Genomic DNA, 22,186 nt, shown 5'->3' with positions numbered 1-22,186 from the left:
CCTTGTATAGTTAGTTGGTGGTTAGAGAAAAAAATTGGCTTTTAAAGGGCTAGGCCAATGAGAGGAAGTTGGCATTGAGACAGGTTTGGATGGGGCTAGAAAACTAGCTGTTTTCCTGTCATAAAATGTTAATGATATGGTTACCTGTGGCTTTCAAGCATTAAGACTTTCTTTTACCTGCAAACATAGAGAAGCAAAAAGAGATGAACAGCCTAGGTGAGTTGATTTTCATTTGTTTCTTCTATCCCAACAGGAACAAAAGGGTATTTTCAAATGACAGTTGTATGTGTAAAAACCAGACTTTGGTGCAAGCTATAAGTCATGCTGACCTTTATTGTATGCCCAGGAAGAGAAGCAAAGATAGGAAATGGTGAGGGTTTAGTAAAAGGAAAGAAAAAGAAATAATTAAAAGGAAAGAAGAAATTAAAATCAAAATCAGTTGTTAGTTGGTGGGTAAGCATCTTTTAGGTTGGCAATAACCAATTCTTAGATTTTTGTTAAGGAAAATATAATTAAGGAGGAAACAATACTGGAAAACAAAACAAAACAAAATCAAGATGTTTATCAAAGCCAAAAGGACATACCTCTGTCCCTGCATTTTTCTATTGGAATATATTATTAAAATTCAGGTGTCCTTTATTTTTAACTTATGGCTAATTTATTCATTGGAATAGTTTCCTGTAGTTGATTGTCAATCATCGCTTGGTTCCATTTTGCTCTCAACTTGTTTTCTTGGCAACTGACAAGGACTAACTTTAAGGAAAGGGAGTGAAGAAAATTGTAAATCATCCATGTAATTCCCCTTTTTATTCCTGGTATTTCTCCAACTTATGAGTTTGGGGAAATCAGCCAAATTTTCAAAGTGGTACTGTCCTTGAAGCCAAAATTCCAGTGCAAACGCATCTCTGTTGCTACAGCTGCCTTTGAAAATTGATGTGGTTTCAGAAAACCGGCTGTAATTTCTTCCATCCCATTAAAAAATGAGAGCAGTTACGTTATAAACACAAAGCAGTCTGAAAGGTAATTTCAGCATGGAGCAAGCAAATATGTAAAGCTTCTGTACATACCTATGAGTGAGAGGTTGTTACATAGATCACCCAGCTTCTTGGGGCACAGCCAAGTCTAGAATCCTAGTTTATGACTCTTGCAGGTTTGCTACTAAATGTTTTCATTCTGTATCACCTCATTCTTTTCCACATTCTTTTGAACACCTCCTTTTAGGGAATGAGGTGATCATTGGAATTTTAGGATATGAACCTTGTAAAACCTGATGAGTTTTGTTTTTATAAGAAATTTCCAATAATCAATAAATAACCAATGCATAGCAAATCCTCCTGGGACTCCTGGGACTCCTGGGTGTGTTGCCAGCCAATACAGCTATCTGTGAGATTATCAGCAACCTGCGTATATAAGAAAGTTCCCCTATAATGTATTTCATTTCTTACAGCATTGAATCAAGTGTAAAAAACTGATGAATCATCCTCTGCTAAGGAATACATTTCTTATTTTTTAAAAAAGATTTATTTGTTTATTTTAGAGAAAGAGCATGGGTGGGATGGACAGAGGGAGAGAATCCCCAGGAGACACTCCACTGAGCATGGAGCCCAATGTGCAGTTCCATCTCATGACCCTGAGATCACAACCTGAACTGAAACCAAGAGTTGGATGTTTAACCACCTGTGCCACCCAGGCGCTTCAAATTTCTCATTGTTATCAAAAGAATGTTTTATATTATGTCCTATCAATATGATCTCATTTTTTTTTATAAAAAAGCACTCAACTGTACTTACTGAAAGAATTGGGGTTAACACTTCAGGTTTAGCACTGCCTTCAGCCTAGGGTGTGATCCTGGAGACCCAGGATTGAGTCCCATGTCAGGCTCCCTGCATGGAGCCTGCTTCTCCCTCTGCCTGTCTCTGCCTCTCTCTCTGTCTCGCATGAATAAATAAATAAATCTTTTTTTTTATTTATGATAGTCACAGAGAAAGAGAGAGAGAGGCAGAGACACAGGCAGAGGGAGAAGCAGGCTCCATGCACTGGGAGCCCGATGTGGGATTCGATCCCAGGTCTCCAGGATCGCGCCCTGGGCCAAAGGCAGGCACCAAACCGCTGCGCCACCCAGGGATCCCTTTTATATATATAAATAAATCTTAAAAAAAAAAAACACTTCAGCTTCTTCCTGTTCATACTTCTTTTTATCATATACATTGACTTGCTTGCTTGCTTATTTATTTATATAGCAATACAAGTAGGAAGCTTTGAAAGTACTTTGAAAAATTACAAGTGTGATATGAATTCGGTCTTCATACAATCATGCTCTTGTTGTCAGAGTCTATGTAGTTCTTCCCCTATAGTTCCTTCACATTTCTGTTTGGACAAACAGTATGGTGAGTTCTCTGACTATCCCATTGCTGGAAGCCTGAGGAGAACACACAGTCCCGCAGGTGGCTGTTACTGCTCCTCTACCGAGTACATAACATTCCAGACTGTTCCAAGGCAGCAGTTTCTATGCCTTAAGAGTTTTCCCTTTGAAATATGTGAAATGAATAAACATTGAGTTGGTTTTTTTGTTTGTTTGTTTGTTTGTTTGTTTTTAGGATCAGTATGGAAGAGGTCAATATGCAAGAAGAGTTTAGGAAAGTAATTCAGACTTATGCCTTATCAGGGAAGGAAGCGTGACATGGTATATATATTTTTTGAGGATCAAATCCTATCCTTATTAAAAAATTAAAGTGTAAGACATGAAAATATTTTTAATTGAAAGGCTTCTCAAATAATATATAAATGTATGTATCTATATATTTCCCTACAATCTTAGAATATATTTCACATTCATTCAGTTACTCATTTAACAAGTATCTGTTGGACATCACCTTTATGTTCTAGAGTAGTTGCATATGCTATAAAATTCATGTCCATTCCAACAAAGGAGAACAGTAGATATATACCTACTCATCATTATGTCCCCAGACCCTCACACAATATTTGACACAGACTGGATCCTCAATAAAATGAATAAATTGAGTTAGACTCAATGTGGGCTATCCATGTTTTATAATTTTATTTTATTTTTAAAAAAATTTTTTTTAATTTTTATTTATTTATGATAGTCACAGAGAGAGAGAGAGGCAGAGACACAGGCAGAGGGAGAAGCAGGCTCCATGCACCGGGAGCCCGACGTGGGATTCGATCCTGGGTCTCCAGGATCGTACCCTGGGCCAAAGGCAGGCACCAAACCGCTGCGCCACCCAGGGATCCCGCTTTATAATTCTATTAACAGAGATATATTTTAATGATCTCCTTAATATAACTAAAGTCATTTCCTCAGCTGCACCTGAATATCTCCAGTGAAAGGAACTCAGTATGACTTGATGTAGACCATTCTATCCTTGAACAGTTGGCAGTCTGTTCCAGAGAAACAGAACCAACAGAATAAGGACACACACACACAATTTATTTATTTGTTTATTTATGCTAGCAAAACTGTTATCTATAGAGCAAGCTGGCAGGCTGGAAGCTCAGGCAGGAGTTAATGTTGTAATCTTTTGGCCAAATTTCTTTCACTCTAGAAACCTAGGTTTTTGCACTAAAGGCCTTCCAGTAATTGGATGAGGCCCACCCACATTATTAAAGCTAATCTCCTTTACTTAAGGTCAACTGACTGTAGATGTTAACCACATCCACAAAGTACCTTCACAGTTACTCTTACCGTAATCTGTGATTAAATCATTGGGCACTGCTTTAGCCCAGCCAAACTGGTACATAAAACTATCACAATAGTTATTCCTGCTTGTTACTTTACCTTTGGAACCAAAGGTAGTTCATTAGCTTCTACTCATTGACTTGAAGCTTACCCTCAGAGTTACATGGGGCATTTCAATGCCTCTTCCTTGTGACAGCTCTTAAGACATTTGAAGATAGCTAGCATGCCTGGACTCATGCTGAGTTTTCTCTTCCACAGTCTAGTTACTCATAGTTAATGCATTTGCCCTACAGAGAGTGGTTTCTAGCCACAGCACCATTCTGGCTGTTTCACTTGATCTGTGCACCCCATGAAGTATGGGACCTGGAGGAGAATGCAGACATTTCAGAAATGGGACATCCAGACCAGATCAAAGCACAGCTCTGAATCTGTGGCTACACATCCTGCTTTTGTTAAGACATCCTAAGGTCATTGTTGCCTTCTGGGTGACAGCAGATGCACTGTTGGCTCATGGGGAGGTTACTGCAAATGAAGTTTGTTTTGTTTGGTTTGGTTTTGTTTTAATATATGGTGTTGCTGTGTCAAATCTTCCCAAACTTATATTTTTGTATGTTTAGTCCAGGTGTAGGGATGCCTGGGTGGCTCAGTGGTTGAACGTCTGCCTTCAGGTCAGGGTGTAAATCCCAGGGCAGCCTGGGTGGCTCAGCGGTTTAGCGCCACCTTCAGCCCAGGGCCTGATGCTGGAGTCCTGGGATCGAGTCCCATGTCAGGCTCCCTGCATGGAGCCTGCTTCTCTCTCTCTCTCTCTCTCTCTCTCTCTCTCTCTCTCTGACTCTCATGAATAAATAAATAAAATCTTTAAAAAAAAAATCCCAGCAGTCCAGCAATCGAGTCCCCCATAGGGCTCCCTGCAGGGAGCCTGCTTCTCCCTCTGTCTATGTCTCTGCCTCTCTCTCTGTGTCTCTCATGAATAAATAAATAAAATCTTTAACCCAGGTGTAGAAGTTTATTTTCATCCTTTTAAACATAGTTTCGTTAGATTTCATCTATTCTCCTGGCCTATTCTGGAGACTTTTGGGTCTAGTATACGTATCATCCTTCTTTATTTTCTGTCATCTAGAAATATGTTGGTTTTAAACATTATGGGCCCTTGATGTTCTTATTCATGCATAGAATTTTCCACTTTGGTATAATTTAGCTCATTGAAATGATTAAGAATCCCAGTGAGTTTTTTTGGGTAATTTATAGCCAGTAAGGAAAAACAAAGGTCTTTGGCTCTAAGTGTGGGGACATTACCAGCATATCACATTACTTCTGTGTTCATTAAATAAATTCTATTTAGATTTGCCTTAGAAAGAGTGATGTGGGAGGATGGCTTACAGTTATAATCCCTTGTTTAATGTTATATTTAGCATTTCTTGTTTTTGTCTCACATTCTTAGGATTCAAGGTATATCATTATATAAAGTGCATAACCGTGATCAGCTTTTATTGGTCCAAGTATCTATTCTCTACAAAAAGTTGTTTTTTAGGGGCACCTGGCTGACTCAGTCAGTTAAGCATCTGACTCCTGATTTCAGCTCAGGTCATGATCTCAGGGTCTTGAGATAGAGTCTGCCTGAGATTCTCTTCTTCTCTCTTTGCCAAACTCAGGCCACAAGCACTCTCAGTCTCTCTCTCTCTCTCTCTTTTTCTCTTTCAAATAAATAAATCTTTTTTTTTTAAAGAAAGGAAGTAATTTTTCAGACACTCATCCAGGATTTGAATGTACACTTCTGTACTAAAATGGAAGGATTTATGTGATTCGGAACTGCCACTGCAAATCCCCACTGAGTTTGGAAAGAGATTTTCTTCATTGGGTTATCCCAGTTGCTAGCAAACTTTAGCCTACCTCAGAATCACATGGAGGGCTTGTTCAAATACATGTTTCAGGACCCCATCCCCAGAGGCTCTGGTTCAGTAGATCTGTAGTAGAGTCAGAGAATTTGTATTTCTAACAAGTTCCCAGATTATTCTGATGCTGCTAGTCTGGGGACCACGTTTTGGGAACCATTGTGTTAAATTGTGCTAAGCTTGCTAAATACTCAATTTCCATTTGAAATAGGTGTTTGCAACATTGAAAATTCATAGAGCTCTTCTCCAGCTGTGTGTTAGAAACAGTGAGTGCCAGTTACTGCCATAAGTACTGGTGATACAGTGGTTTAAAAAAAAAAAAGGATGGGCTATCTGCCCTCATGAGGCTAATCTGAGTGTGAGTGGATTAGGTGAGCCAAAAATACTCTCTGGGACAAAGCAAATGTGAGGTTTTTCTGAGGTTCCTTACAACTAGAATTTTTCACTCTTATGGTAAGTTTTCTTTTAAAAAAAGAATATATACTTCAACAACTGTGGCGTGCTGAGCTTTGGTTTTGAGATGAGATGTTTGACAATAGTAGGGGTCAGTTCAGCTAAACTGCATTGTTAAGTGTCTGGAAATTAAACATATAGCCTAAGACCACAATACTGAACTTTCTACTGAGAGAAGCTAAGCAGTCCACATAGGAATTGAACCCATAACCTTGAACTTTTCATTAACACCAAGCTTCACCGTGTCAAGTTAAGGCAAATGCAGAACTAAAGTAAGATAGTTTTACTTTTGGAACAATGACTTGGAAAAATGATTTTTAACTGCTCTTTGACAGTGGCATTTATAAAACTTATGGAATGGTATGTAGAACTCTATTATTGACAAAAGTTCCTAAGTTTCCACTGTTGGGGTAGAAAGATAACATCTTTTTCTCAATGATGCATTTCCTGGTTTTCTAAAATATATTTTTTAATTCTCTTTTGTTTTATGCCATTGAGCAGTAATTTAAGAGGTAAAGCCAAAAATTTTAAAAGAATAAAAAATTGTGAATATTTATTTGTCTGAAAACTATTGGACTTTTTTGTGCATTATGAACCCCATAAATTACAACAGAATCTAACAACTGAGCCAGCTTCCTAGTCATTTGGCAACACATGTTAAGTTAGAGGTTTTAAAGGAAGATTCAGCCATGCATGGTGATATGAGTAATGGTTATCTGTTCCAATGTCAGGGACATTTTTCCATTCAAATATTTTATAATCTTAAATTAATTTTTCTACAGTGTTCCAAAAGAGATGAAAACAGGAGCATAGCAACCATGAATTTGGATCTTTGAGTCCCAAAATTCAATCCATGATTTCCTGTCTCTCACTTATCAATTTACAAATGTTTATGAAATTTCCTCCTATGTTCCCAACTCTTCCACTCTCTCCTTCCTCCTATCTATAATGTCAGTATTTGTGGGGGAAGTCCAGAGAACTATATCCTTGTTTTTGTCTTCCAAGACCTTAGTGCTTTCTTGGATATGTATGACTTACAATTAGAAATCAGCTAGTGATAGTTTGTGTTCCAGCAGAATGATTGATTTTTATAATTTTTTATTCTGAAATGTTTTTAAAAAGAATTGTCAGAGTTGCAAAAACAGTACAGAGAGTTCTCGTGTACGCATCACCTAGCTCTTCCTGGTGATAACATTTTATATAACCACAATGTATTATCAAAACCATGAAATTACATGGACAAAATGCCAATTGCATTGCATGGATACAACTAAGCTATAGATCTTAGAATGATTGATTTTTTTACTCAATTCTGGCTCAGGGCCCATTTGGAAAGACAGTTGGGGAGGAATACAGAAGGAGAGCCTTCAAGAAAGGATGGAACTCTTCATGAGTTTTCAAAAGGTGAAATCTGATAAACTACTTATCAGAAATTTATAGAGGTATAATTGCAATTTAGCAATTTAGATCATACATAACATGTTCTAGCAGTTTAGTTCAGACCATAAATGCTAGAGGAATTGAGAAAAGGAAGAGAAATCAGTGGAAAATACTTGGAGAGACCTTGAAGAAGGAGGCTTCTCTTTTATTTCTTATCTTTCAAGATTATGATGTTTTCCTCATACCAATTCACATATGTCATGAATGTTGGGAATTAGAAGGGGGGAAAAGGACAACAAAGTGAAAAAAGAAAGAGATAGGAACTGAATGGTAGTCAGGAGAGAAGAGCTTTCACCATCATACTGGTTCAGTCCCAGGAAAAGTCCTCTAAAATATGCCCAGAGCTAGTTCAGCAGTCCTCATTCCCTTCAGGGGCAGAAGCACAGCCTTGGAGCCCAACAGATCATTTGGGAAGTGTGTGTGTGATTAGCTTACTTACCTTTGGGGAGTCCAGTTTCCTCTTCAGTAAAATACAAATGATAATAATCATCTTATATGTGGGCTCTGGTGCACCCAAACCAAATGAGATCTAATAATAGTCAGCAATAATAATAACTAGCTAATGCTTACAACATCAATTATAAGCCAACCACTATTATAGGACACAACACATATGACCGCAAATAATTACCTCAACTACTCAATAGATTTGGTCCTATTACTATCCCTTCTTTACAGATGGGTAGCTTGAGGTCCCAAAGAGTAAGTAATTTGTGCCAGGCCACACAGGTAGTGACTGGATTCTGGCAAAGCTGGAATTCAAACCCAGGCATTTTGCCTTCACTGTCTGTCCTTTTATCTATGATACTTGTGAAGTTTTCTAACAAAATATCGACCACAATACGAGAAATACTCAATGAGTGTTTTCTTTCCCTCTCCTGCCCCCCTTCTCTTCCTCAGTACTTAGAAGCACTCATTTAGATAATTTGGTATCTATGAAAACTACTTTATTTACTTGATCCATTACTAAGGAAAATGAGGAACCAGAACAGAGAAGACGGTGATTACTAAGAGATCTTATTGCCTTATATTACATTTTTATTCGGCTCAGTTTTAAAAATAATATTTCTATTCCAAATTATGCCTATGATTTCATGCTAAAACCTCTCATTTGGCTTTTGAGACCCAGCAGTATGTGAAGGAGGTGCTAAGGGAAGAAGATGGAAATTATAAAGACAGAAGAGCCTAACATTGCATATGTGAAAAATGTGAAGTGTGTTAAATATCCTCAGTGGGAAGGGAGGATACATTAATAAATTGACCTGGAAGAGCCCCAAAAGCAAAACTCAGAAGCTTTTTAAAAACATGAAAGTCCTAGCATGTCAACATTAAGGAAAATATATAGTCAAGTCAAAATTTTAAAATGATGTTGTGTGTTAAAAATATTGGATTGCAGAGATTTCCTCCATTATTTGTCACAATAGGAGAGTGTTGTTTTTCTTCACTGAAATACAAGATGTTCTTGTGAACCAAATAGCTGAAAGAACCAGGCTCCTACACAGGGCAAAATGCCAAAAGGCTTCAAACATTTTATGAGGGCAGATTGGGCAGGTTTGGATCCCATCAGATAACTTGAGATCCTTTATCTGCTATGAATAATTCGTGATTAATTATTGCTGGAGACTTAAAGGTCAATAAATCTGTTAAAGTATGATGCTGCTTATAACTGCAAGGGACTACCATCATTTATTGTTGCCAATTATTTTTAATCCGATAATTGAAAATTCATTTTATATTGTAATTCAAATTACATTATAATGGTGCTATTTTGGATGAATAATTGGCATAAACAGTTGTGATGTCAAGGTGGAAACTTTGCATATAGTTTTTCAGGTCACTGTTTCAGATTCAGTAAAAAGGAGGTTTTTTTTCAGTGCAAATTACAAAATTCTCAAACCAACCATCATGAGAAAATGTAGCTTCTGTAAGTGCATTTTACTTAAAGTATCATGAAACAAGATTTTTAAAGATTATCTTTTATTTATGCAATACTGCATTGCCATAGTTAGTAATTAAACACTTCTATATTATTTGATCCCCTATAGAATAGTCATCAGAGTCTCCCAAATTCCTTTGCTTAGTCAAGCTTATTTTAAGTCCTCTGCACCTTGTATTAAGTTCTGACATAATTTGCACTATTGATATGTTTATTTCTAACATGTCCTGGTTTGAATGACTCCAAATTTACTATAATTTTATGACAGTGAAAGGGTTTTGTTTTATTGATAAACAAATGCAAACATAAAGAAAGCAATTTCCAAGAAATATCAAGTTTATTTTAATCTTGGAGTATTTTTCTATGAAGATATATCAATAAAGGTCGAAATGAAACTGAATTTTAAAAGATACTGGACTAGCCATTCAATTAAATTAGGTAATTTTCTAATCGCCACTGTTACTTGACGAATATCTGTGTGTGTGTGTGTGTGTGTGTGTGCGCGCGCGCTCGTGTGTGTGTGTGTGTTGACTAAGAGTATTACTCCAAAAAGTCAAAACCTAAACCCTCTATGAGTAGTAATGTTTCCTAAGTTTGAAATATATGGAAAATTCTGAGATTCTAATGGGCTTAATATTTCGTCTTCATTTAGTTTCATATGTAGCTTTTTAGAGCTGCACACAGAATGGAAAGATTAAAGTGGAATGCAGTAGACATATGGGGACATACAGAAACAAAACAAAACAAGATACCCACTCATAGTCTTTTGGAATAAACAAAAGGAAACAAAATACCCACTCATGGTCTTTTTGAATGCCATCACCAAATGGAAACATTTGATAAAATGTGTTAACTATAGAAACAGTAACAACTGTGTTATTTTAAAATATTTGCATTGGAAAAAGATTACCTCCTGTTGCCACCCAGAGCCTCACCCATAGCTGGTTTATATGAGGTAGTTAATGAGATTTGGGACTTTGGAGCTGGTGAGATTAATGTGAGCTTTGGGACTATGAATAGATATAATAGACTGTAAATATTGAGAACCTTAGAATGTAGTGAATATATTTGCATGTGGAACTCCCATTGGGGACTGTGAGAGCATTGCAATGGGCAGAGTAATGACTCCCCAAAGATATCCATGCCCCAATCTCAAGAACCTGTCAATATATTTTCTTACATGGCAAAGGGGACTTTACAGGTATGATTGAAGTTATGAACCTTGACATGAGGAGATTCTTCTAGATTGCCCAGCCTAATCCCATGATTCCTAAAAATTGAAGAACCTTTCTAGGCTGAGGTCAGAGATGTGCTGCAGGGAGGCTAAGGGAAGATGTGACTAAGAAGGAATGATCACAGAGGTGTAATGAGGTGCTGGCTTTGAGGACAGAGAAAGGGGACCATTGGCCAAAAAATGTGGGTAAACTCTGGGAGCTGGAGGAGGCAGGGAAATGGATTCTCTCCTAGCCTCCAGAGGGGCCCTGATGACTGTCAGGGGCCTACAAAAGTATAAAATGATAAATTTGTGTTGTTGAGTAGTAAATGTGTAATAATTTGGATTCTTGTGCATAAAAATTGAGGCTCCTAGAAAATTTGGCTGCATACAGTGTGAAACTGCTGAGAATCAATATGTTCTATCCAGAATAAGTTCTCTGAGTCTGTGTCTACATTTGCCCCCTTGCCCCGAAGTTCAAAATAGTCTGTGAAAACTCAGGAATGGAGTCCTAATAAGACTTCATGGAGACCAACCGAGTGGAGATGACCAAAATCCTAAACAATCATAGCTAGTTAGTTTCCAAGTACAGGGCATCACAGTGAGTGATCATTTGAGTGAGGCATGTTCTGGGTGGACTGGAGTCCTGCACCCCTCTTGGAAAAGGAGGGGCTACCTTAGAGAATGGTACACATAGGAGAGGAGGCTATACCCATAGTTGTTCAAACCATGCACATATCTCAAAGGATGCATCCTCACCAAGGGAGAAGACAGTAAGAGAGATAAAAGGGAGAGTTTAGTTCACCACTAAAGAGAACTGAAGCATTGAATATGGGGATCCAGGCCAAGTGATATCCTCATAGACAAAGCAGTTTATGATCTTTAGGCATCTTGGTTTTCTATGGGCCCTAGATAACCTGGGCTTTTTTAGGGCAGACACCTAAAGGAAGTAAAGCTGGTGGCACAGGATGAAAACCAGTCTCCCTAATACAGGTTGCTCAGCCTCTGAGTCAGGCTAAATAGTGCCCTGGGTCAGGCAGGGCAGCCTGTCCACTCTCTGTGCACTGCCCACCCCCATGAGCACACATGCTGAAGACATATGGGTGTAGTGTGCCCTGGTCTGTATACTGAATTTATAAGGTGCAGGGCTCACATTCCTAAGATGACTTAAGTTAGCTTCATGAGAACATTCTGTTGTCTAGCATTGAGGGCCCCTAAACTGTGAATAATAAAAATAGCTTCCTTCACAGAACACCAGGCATTTTACAAAATACTTTACTTATAATACCTCACCTAATGGCTCATCATAGCACCACCATTTAGGTCTTGTTATGATCTCTGTCTTACTGATGAGTAAATGGAGGTTCCAAGAGGTTTAGCAACTTGCCCACAGCATAGATGTAGTGAATGGTGGGTCAGAACTGGAACCCAGGAGCGCTGACTGCAAATGCTAGCTCTCTTCAGTTCTAGGCCTTGCCTGCTTAGACTGTCCTAGTGGAGAGTAGTTCAATTTCGCCAATCCAGTAGTATCAGAGAATGCAAATATCTCCCAGTTGTTTCACATTTAACTATTGGTGATTTATGAGATTCCCATTGGCCTCCAAAAGAGGCTGCATTTTATGATACCTTGCTAATAACTATAATAATTTTATAGCTCAGTAGCCAGACTTCTTGAATTCGGATCCTGGCTGCACTGCTTCTTGGCTTCCCTGCAATGAAAGCTACAGAATACGGGCATTTTTGTGTTATGACACGTTCAACAGCCCCAGCACCCAGACTAGTGTTTGACACATTGTATGTAGTTGCTCAATAAATATGTGTAGAATGAAAGACTGCCCCAGGTGTCATTGTAAGTGTTAAGTGGAATAATCTATGAGCATACTTAGTGCCTGACAACTACTGAAAGCTCAGTCAGTGTTAGCAATTGTTATTATACATGAGATGGAACCCCTCCACCTTACTTTGTGATTAGCAACTTTCTCCCTTGTTCCTGACCTTGCTTTCACCTCTCTTCTTGCTCTCACCTAGGACTCTTCTATTTCAGTGTCAGCAGTTAAGAAGGATCACACAGTATTTGTAAAATATAAACTGTGAATGCTGAAGAATAGCTATTCCTCTCCAGTACAACACAATAGGGGTAAAAAATCCCTTTCTTTGAATGAACTACTGCCTGCAACTGGGGAATCACCACTTCTGCAGGTCTTTAAAAAACGATTTATTATCCGAGAGAGGTGGCATGGATTTTGTTTTCAGTGTAAACTAACTATTCACCACTCACCAAAAGCTTTCTCTTCACTTGTATGTTTGCTTGAGTTGACTCGGCATATTTTGGGTGCGAGGTCCACAGTCTTGGAAGTAGAGGAGACCTGACTGACCTTTGCACGAGGGCTTAAAACTCAAGCACAGTCACTCATATGGAGCCTGAGCTGGGGGTTGCATCTGTTTGAGAAATACTTCTCAAGGGAAAAGATTGGCTAAGACAAGGGGTCATTTTCCAGCATATCTCTGCCAGCCTTGTAGCAAGCTAAAGTTAATGTTAATTATCTTCGTCCAGGGTCAACTCTTCAGTCAGAAAAGCTGTGCCTGGGTAGAACAAAATGTTTTCCTTTTTTCCATCAACAAACAAAACCTCTGCATCCACACCATTTCACATGGATGGTGTGCATATCCCACATATCTCTAGGCCTGGGCTGCTTTCTAACTTGACTCAGGATGGATCCTGTTCAACAAATTGTTGACTGCAGAGGGCTTACTGACATAATTTGTGGAGGAATAGCCATTTCTTTCCCAGATTTTAAATGTCATGAAGGGAGAAGAGATGTCATTGGCTCATATTCCTCAGGTAGTCAAAGGTCACACAGCTTTGAGAGTGTTGCTGTGGGTAAAGCATGCATGCAGTCCAGTGAGCATTCTGGGTAGACAGCTATGTCCTTTTCACATGCTTGTCTGTCCACCTTATTTTAAATATCTCAAGATACATAAAACCATCTGATTGAGTGGCTCTCCATCTTAAGTTGTTCATAAATCCAATTTAAATGTGATTTGGTGATGGGAACATAGGATGGTAACTGAAGCTGCAAGCCTTCTGGGGAGGAGGCATGTTAATAGTGTATTTATCATCAGTGATGCAACTTCTAGGTATCTGCTTGCCTCAGTTTGGTGCCATATGGCAGCCAACTCTGATTTCCTCCCACCTTCCTGAACTGATTTTCTTTTGACCTCAGTTCAGTTTGAGACAAATAAATGCTGATGGATTTGGGCAATTAACTAAACCAACAGCTAAAAAACAAAAACAAAACAAAACAAAACAAAAAAACAAAACAGCCAAACTTGTTGTGCATTAAGAAAGTAAATGGAGATTTTCCATGAATGGTTTCAGAACCAGGATACACAATCATCCCCAGAGCAGAGTGAAGGTCACCTACTTAGCAGGAAGAAGATGAGTAGGCAGGAAAGATTGGAGATTAATAATGACCTGTCTCTGATGATCCAACTCTTTACTTCCTAATTAGGTACCTTTGGCATTTGGGACAGTGGCCTTTGTACATAACATGGGAAGGACAGGTAAGGGGTCTCAAAGAGTTTGTACCTCATTCCATCTGTATTGGGTTAGGCTAATCCTTAGCCCATATTGGACCTTACCCATAGCAACCCTCTTGAAGGCAGTGAGGGAATCTCTGCCATTCTGCCACCATCTCTGGGTGACTCATTAGAATCTTTCCCTACTTGTCATTCGCCACAACTATAATGATGTTCAGGAGGACTTTACCCAAGTCACTTTGCAAACATTAATTTGATACGCTCTAACTTTCTGGGGAATGCGTTAAGTCTTTGTATATTGGAAGACAATATATTGGAAGACAATATGTAAAGATCCTTAAGAAACACACACAAAAAAAAACTCTCAATTTCTGATATATGTTGAGGGTGAATCCTTGATGTAAGTTACTCTGTGCCATCTAACAACCTGGAAATTGATCTTGCTTAACTGGTGGATATTGAGATAGTTGTGGAAATTATACCTGGAGAACCTGACAACCACCAGTAGGATTTTCTTTATGGATTTCATCAAGTTCTCAGTGGTCAGACAATCAACCCAGTATCGTGCAGCAACCAGAGGGTGAAGTATGGACACAGCAAGAGGTCCTGCTATGGTCAACAGAATTGCTTTTAACCAATACAGCAAAATAGCACTCCTTTCTTGGCAGCTGTAAACTGGACATCGTGTTAAGCATTCCTGGAAGAGATGGGCTACAGGCTTTTAAACAACACCAAAACTGTATATATAGTGCATGAATCTGAGATAATGGAATGCTAGTAAAAGAGCGAAACATTCCTAGTACAGATTTTACTGAACACCAACCTTTTTCAAGAGATCAGGCTTCTTTTTTTTTTTTCTTAATTAAAAACATTCCACCTAATAAAAGCTATTTTCAAAAGCATAGGTTCTGAGGGGAGAACATATATATTTTGAGACCTGGGGAGCAGCAGACAATATATGAGACAGTAGAGAAAGAGTGCTTCAAAAGATCAGTTTCCAGTGACTTCTAAATGATCATTTATGATCATACTTAAATTGCTTCCTTAATAGCAGGCCTGGAATGTGCTGTTGAAGGAAGTCAGCGTTTGTTATTTAGAGTCCAGCCTGGATCCTGTGAATGTGTGTCATGCGAGCATAGATGTCCTACAGCTGCACACTCTTTTTTACCCTTTAGTATATTATTTAGCATAATCCCCCCCAAAGTTCTCAAAACAGGGAAATAATCTTAAATCCTTGCACAGTTTGTGAGTCATTGTTTTGATTGTTCTTGAGGTACTTACTTTTTTTCCTGCTGGCAAAGGAAAATCTCAGATTCAAATCCTTTTGGGGGAGGGGTGGGAAAGTAGAGACTAAAAAGAAGCAAGGCTCTTTTCACCGATTCACTCCTTTTTGTAGTATAATAATAACCTGAATCCTTTGCCTTCCATTGAAATTTAGGAACAGGAGAATGCATGCAGGGAAAATAATAGCCAAGTGTTTTTAGGCAGCGTTCCCTCCTTTGCAATGATATTTATACTTGCTCTTACTTACAATATATTTTCTATCCAAACCAGACTCAGAGTTAAAATGCTAGATTATCAGGAATATCTTCCAGCTCTAAATTCAGCACCCTTTCTATTATTTTGTATTTTCATATGTCTGTTATTATGTCATGGATCCTTATAGGTTTCTAAAACTATCATATTAAGGGGAAACAGAAGAGAGGATTTCAGTGCGGGAAGTGTGGGAATGGGTGTGGAGTTCAGAGAGGCAAGTATAATTTTCTAATAAAAGGAATCGGGATTCCCTGGAGAAGTGGTTGGTTCCAGGGCTGGGGCAGACAAATGAAAGATGAGCATTGGATATCTTGTGGTGTCAGAAAGTAAGGAAGAACTGGAAAACAGAGCATGGAGGCATGCCTACTAACCTGAAAGGGCTTCCAGGGCTAAGAACTGAAATCATTTGAACAAAATATGAACATAAACCCAGTAATAGTACTGATTATAACCCCGGGGGAAAACATGGATATTCTTGCATCCATACTGATATAAACAAACTATGAAATGATCCCTGGAAGTATAGTCTTCACTTGATCTTAGCCAAAAGGCCGAGAAGCAATTGGAAGTATAGTCTTACAACAAATAAGTGACTAAAGAAATAAAAGAGGAAGAAATGACAAATCTTCCTTATAAAGAAATTCTAAATACTAAAGAATGAACAAAGGAAATAGAACATTTGAACACCATGGTAATAATTGCTGCAGGCAACCATGGGTGGGTTTAGTGGGTAAAAGTTTAAGCAGAAACAAGATATTTGCATAGTCTGAATATTTCACAGGGAACAGGGGCATCCCTCCATGCGTTGAGCATCTGGCCCTTGATTTCGGCACAGGTCATGATGTAGGGGTTGTGGGATACAATTCTTGTTGTCCCATGTCCCATGTCAGGACCTGCACTCAGCACAGAGTCGTTTCCCCGCTGCCCATGTGCACACACTCTCTCTCTAGTAAATAAAGAAATCTTCAAAAAAAATAATAAAGGGAACAATAGTAACTGTACAGTGAAGAAACCTGGCAGATACCACCTTAACCAAGTCCTAGATGTTAGCATCACTAGGAAGAGGGCATAATGCCATAGTGATACGATACCCTGAGAAGGACACATCCTCTTGGTGGCATTCTTTCCAGTAACTCCAATAATCTCATATCTGATCACAGATTAACATCAGACAAGCCCAAATTGAAGGACATTCTATATAAATAGCTGGCCAGTACTCTTTATAAATGTCAAGGTCAAGAAAGACAAAGAAAGACTGAGGATCTGTCACAGATTGGAAGAGAATAAGGAGATGTGGCCATCCTATGTGCAGCATGAGATCCTACATTGTATCCTGAAGGGGAGAAAAAAAAAAGAGAGACATTCCTGAAAAAACTAGTAAAACCAAATAAGATCTGTAGTTTAGTTAATGGTACTGTACCAATGTTAATTTCTTAGTTGTGGTCATTGTGCTATGGTTATGTAAGATGTTAACATTTCATGAATGTGGGTGAAAGGAATAGGGAACTCTACTATTTTTACGACTCTTTTAAGTCTAAAATTATCTCCACACAAGAAGTCCTTGCATATGTGATATTTAGTTATCTCTCTATACTTTTCAACACTAGAAAATAAATGTAAGACATTTAGGACAGTGGCAAGATAGCTGCTAATCATAAAACTTGTCATTTATTCATTCAACAGCTACTCAGCAGCCCTAGGTTGAATCACTGCTAGTTTCAGGGATTTAGCAGCTAATAAACCAGGTAGATCCTGATAAAGCAACTAGTGCCAGGAAAGGGGAGGTGCATGGTTCTGTGGGGACACACAGAAGCAGCACTTAATTTAGGCTTGGGGAATCAGAGATCACAGAGCTAAAGATGAATACAAGTTAGCAAGTCTGGGTTGCTTGGGGAAAGAGGAGGCAGGAGGGGTATAGGGATATGTTTCAGGCAGAAGAAATAGCAGAGCAAGAGTGGAGGCAAGAAAAAACATGGAACTTTTGAAAAAACAACAAGCATCGCCAATTGCAATGGATCATGGAGCTCAGGGGGAGCTAAAGAGGTGAAGCAGAAACCAGACTACATTAAGAAGTTTGTAACTAAAATGAGAGGCACAGCTAGTAAAGCGCTTTTATTGGGGAGCTATGCTATCATATTTATGTTTTAGAAAAATCACTCTGGCTTCTGTGTGGAGAATAGATTATAAAGAGGGATAGGGCAGAGGCAGAGGTTCAGGGAGACCAGCTAGGAAGCTGATCTAGCAGTCCCAGCAAGGAATGGCAAAGACCTTGACACGTGGTGAGCTTTATAGAGAACCTGGACAGATTTGAGAAATTTCCGGAAGGTATAATGAACAGAAGCTAATGTTTCTTTTGTGTGATGGTGGCGAGGGTGAGGGACACTTCCTGTTTAGAATGCTCAGTTCCCCATCCAGAATCCGTCCATCATTTCTTAGTCTACACATAGATCCACACTATCATATATGGCAGTGGCAGCCTGTGACTCAAACGTAATCATCTGGAGCTCTATGATGATGCTTGTGTGGGTATGACAGACATACCTGGAGAGCGTCTCTAATGAGTTACATCCCCTTCCCTGGAGTTTGGGCATAAACTGTAGCTTGTTGCTAACCAATAGAAAATGGCAAGAGTGGGATGTCACTTCTATGATTAAGTCACATCATGTATGACTCCATCTCAGCCAACTGAAGTGAGAGACCCCTGTTCTGGCTCTGAAGGAATAAGACACCATGTTGTGAAAGGGCTGCACGGCAAAAAGTTATGGATAATCTCTAGGAGCTGACAATGGCCCCTGACTGACAGCCAGCAAAGAAAATGAGCATGGGTCTTACAACTGCCAAAATTGAAATTCTACCAGCAACCTGAAGAGGCCTAGAAGTGTATCTTGCCCAAATCAAGTCTTTGATGAGACCACAATCCCAACTGACTCTGCAATCTGGTGAATCTCCTGACCCGAGGAACTTAAGAGATAATCAAGGGTGTTTTGAGCCTCTAAATTTGTTATGCAGTTTGCTGTGCAGTCACAGAAACTGAATCTACTTGCTCTGGATGACTTTGTCCTCTCTTTTGTGTTTTCTATGTTTAGCTGTCCATTATTAAACTCTTAAACCAAGGGTCTTTCTTCTTGTTTTTATCTATCCTTATGTTTTCAGGTACTTAACCCAGATGTTCCAAATATCAAAATCTTCCTTTGGTTCTAGTATTATAAGTGTGTTAATTTACAAACCAAGAAACATCTTACCACCTTTGGATCTCTCTAAAATGATGGGCACCCATTACCAATGACATTTGCTTTCAGGTGTTTCAGCATCCCAAAGGCCTTCTCTCTGTTGAAATCCTGAGGACCCACTGTAGACCCCAGCTGGCTTCCCATGTTATCCTGTATCACTTGCCACAGGCACTATGGACCTAATGGGTGTTTACGGTTTTATTTAAACTATCACTATCTGCTTTAATTCTTACAGTTCTTCAAACCCCTCTAATCGTATCCTTAGCCTGGACTCTATATAGTGTAACCTCAATTCTTCCCTGTCTTCCTGTTACTAAGGAAATTAACATTTTAAGTTAATGCTAAGAAATAAATAGATTGGATGCCTGGGTGGTTCAGTGGTTAAGCGTCTGCCTTCAACTCAGGGTGTGATTGTGGAGTCTCCTGATGGAGTCCCACATCGGGCTCCCTGTAGGGAGCCTTTCTCCCTCTCCCTGTGTCTCTGCCTCTCTGTGTGTCTCTTATGAATAAATAAACTTAAAAAAACACAAAGCATTAAAAAATAGATTGTTATGAAAATAATATATTTGGGGATGTACACAGTCTAAGAAATTATAGAGATTTGTTAATGTCAAGCTCCCTGGTTTGTATCCTTACTGAAATTGGTGATAGCTAGAAGGCTATGGCTTTCTGCCTTTTCCATGAACTTTTGATGATGAGGTTCACCAAGCTCTCCACTTCTTAGCCCTCACTTTGGTGAAGGTCATGCAAATTCTCCCAGAAGCTCCTTCTTCCTCATATTTTAGCTAGAGAACATTTATGTAACCAATGTTTATTTACTTCCTACTGTATGCTAGACACTGTCCAAACTCTGGGAATATAACAAGGAACAATTACTTAAAAAATAATGGAATTTGCATTCTAAAGGGGAAGAGATAAAATAAGAAAAAATAATGCAAATTATGTCAAATGATCATAGCTGTAATGGAAAAAAATTAAAAATGGGAGTAGAAACAGTGTTGAGGGTTGCAATTTTAAAGAGTAATCAGGGAAGATTTCAATGAAAAGATGTCATTTAAGCAAAGATCTGAAGAAAGTGAGGGAGTGAGTCTTGTGGTTGGCTATCTGAATAAAAAGCATTCCAGGCAAATGGAACAGTAAGTGCAAAGGTTCTATGTATGCAGGACACTGAAGAGGGAGGCCAATTTAGTTGGAGAGGAGAGGAGTGGAATGGAGGAAGGGAAAGAGGTCAGAGAGATTCTAGAAGATGGTGAAACCATATAGGTGCTTATAGGTCAGTGTAACAACTTTGACTCTTACTGGAATGAGATGAAAAGCCACTGAAATATTTTAAGCAGAGCAGTGATATGATATGGTTTGCATTTTAATTATACTGTTCTGATTTCTATACTAAGAATACAATAGGGTGTGTATTTAGGGCAGAGAGATTTGAAACAAGGGTGGGACAGAGAAAGAGTTAGGCAGCTATTTCAATAATCTGGGTAGAACAAAAAAAAAAAGAAAAAGAAAAAGAAAAAGAATCTGGGAAGGACAGTGTAAATAGAGAACATTTCCATCATCACAGAAAGTTCTACTTGACTTACTGGGAAGAGGGACAATATGGGAAACCTTGGCTTCTTTTGATCACTGATGTCAAGAGACCAAGAGTGCTCTCTCTCTCTCTCTCTCTCCTGAGAGGACATGTTGTCTGGGGTGTTCTTTTAACTCCTGCCAGTGGTGAGTAGAAAATTGTGGAAGGAATAATAGGTTCCTCCTTCTCTAGAACATTTATTTCTCTCTAATAATTATCATTTTGGCTGGAAAGGCTCTGTTAAGGAAGAACAGATAAAAATCTTACTATTAAGTACACATTACATGCTACATACAATTTTAATATGCTATTGGTATAAACACACATTATATGTATCATTTATATACTACATACAATTAACTCATTTTTTATCTTCACACTAAATATGTAAAATGTATTCCCATTGTTTGGTAAAGCCAAAGTGTAGAGAAGATAAATTAGTGTAGGCATTAGTGTTAGAGCAAGAACTGATCCCAAGACCACTCCCTTTTCATTGATATACTTCATACTGTCTCTTTTCTGGACATTTCTTCATGCATGATGATCAAAGAAGAATGTCAGTAGATTAGAAATCTTTGTACGTGTGTTTGTGTAACTTCCTTATTATATCAGTAGAAACATTGTGACCTTTTCCAACTGACATGACAGTGCTTACCCAAGCTTGGATCTTTGAGCAGAGTGTGCTCTCTTGTCCTTTGTCAAAAGCTTATTCTATTAGAGAATGAAAGATAAACATCTCTTCACCAAGGAGAAGCTGACCGTGTGAGAAAAAGAAAATGCTGGTAGAAGTATATGAACTTTGGATTGGGTGGGGACAGAAGTTATGGTCTTGACTTTGCCATGATTAGCCTTGTGACCTTGGGCAAGCAAATAATCCATGTCTCTGGATATCTATTCCTCATCCTTAAAATAAAACCACTGCCTGTTTAAGAACCCATTCTAGTTCTGGAACTCTGTGACCCAGCTTGGCATCATCTATTCTTATTTACTATAATGGGAAGAAATTTTCTAGGTCCTTGTGTCTTCGGTATTTGTTTATTTCCTGATAATGCAAAGGAAAGCAAGATACAATCCTATAAAAGAATAATAAATGCTTACTTCATTGTAGTTCTCCTAGGACAATTGAAAAGGTCTCAGAGTATTTAGTTTTGCTATTAAAAATAGCTAAATGACCAAGAAGCAGCAATAAATATATTTGGCTTTAATTCACATTAGTATCAGACATTGTCAGACTTAAGCGTTAACAGTGGTATAGCTGGTCGTTGACATATGGGCCAATTAGTAATGGTGCTAAGACCCCAGACCTAAGGAACTTTCTGGCTGCCAGTCAAGTCAAATTTAAATTTTGTATTAGTATGTTAATATTTAGCATATGGTTGTGCTGAATATTGCATTTACTCCTTACACTGTAAGCCTTATTCTCCAAAAAGAATAGTATCTTTTACTTGGGGTTCATCATGGTCTCATCCTAATTCTTGATCTGAACACCTGTTCTATCACCTCTTAGAAGCTCAATTTTTATAACATCTATTCTTCTGCCCTTCCCATCTTTTCAACAATTATCTTGATCCTAACTCCCAGTGTAGTGGAAGTTTTATCCATGGTTAAGAGACTGGGTGAGAGAGATAAATTAGACAGTCTAATTATCTCTGTAGGAATCTTAATTGAAACCA

The 22,186-nt window shown here is 38.6% G+C and overlaps 1 protein-coding gene across 5 annotated transcripts in view; it reads left to right on the top strand.

Annotated features, from left to right (window-relative positions):
- RERG (RAS like estrogen regulated growth inhibitor) overlaps positions 1–22,186 on the top strand; it is a 114,704-nt gene that overhangs the window by 11,110 nt on the left and 81,408 nt on the right. Inside the window, exon 1 of one of the 5 annotated variants that reach the window (XM_055318927.1) lies at positions 193–216. The exons of 3 other annotated variants lie outside the window; for them this stretch is intronic. In XM_055318927.1, coding sequence (XP_055174902.1) covers positions 204–216 — 13 coding nt within the window. In that variant the 5' untranslated portion in view covers positions 193–203. Of the gene's footprint in view, positions 1–192; positions 217–14,169; positions 14,202–22,186 lie in introns of those variants that run through there. One more of the 5 variants, XM_055318926.1, reaches the window with a different exon arrangement.

This window comes from Nyctereutes procyonoides, unplaced genomic scaffold, assembly GCF_905146905.1.
Source record: "Nyctereutes procyonoides isolate TBG_1078 unplaced genomic scaffold, NYPRO_anot_genome, whole genome shotgun sequence".
In the NCBI taxonomy this organism is placed as follows: domain Eukaryota; kingdom Metazoa; phylum Chordata; class Mammalia; order Carnivora; family Canidae; genus Nyctereutes; species Nyctereutes procyonoides.
Note: the sequence above shows the minus strand (reverse complement) of the source record. Positions and strands in the feature narration are given on the sequence as shown.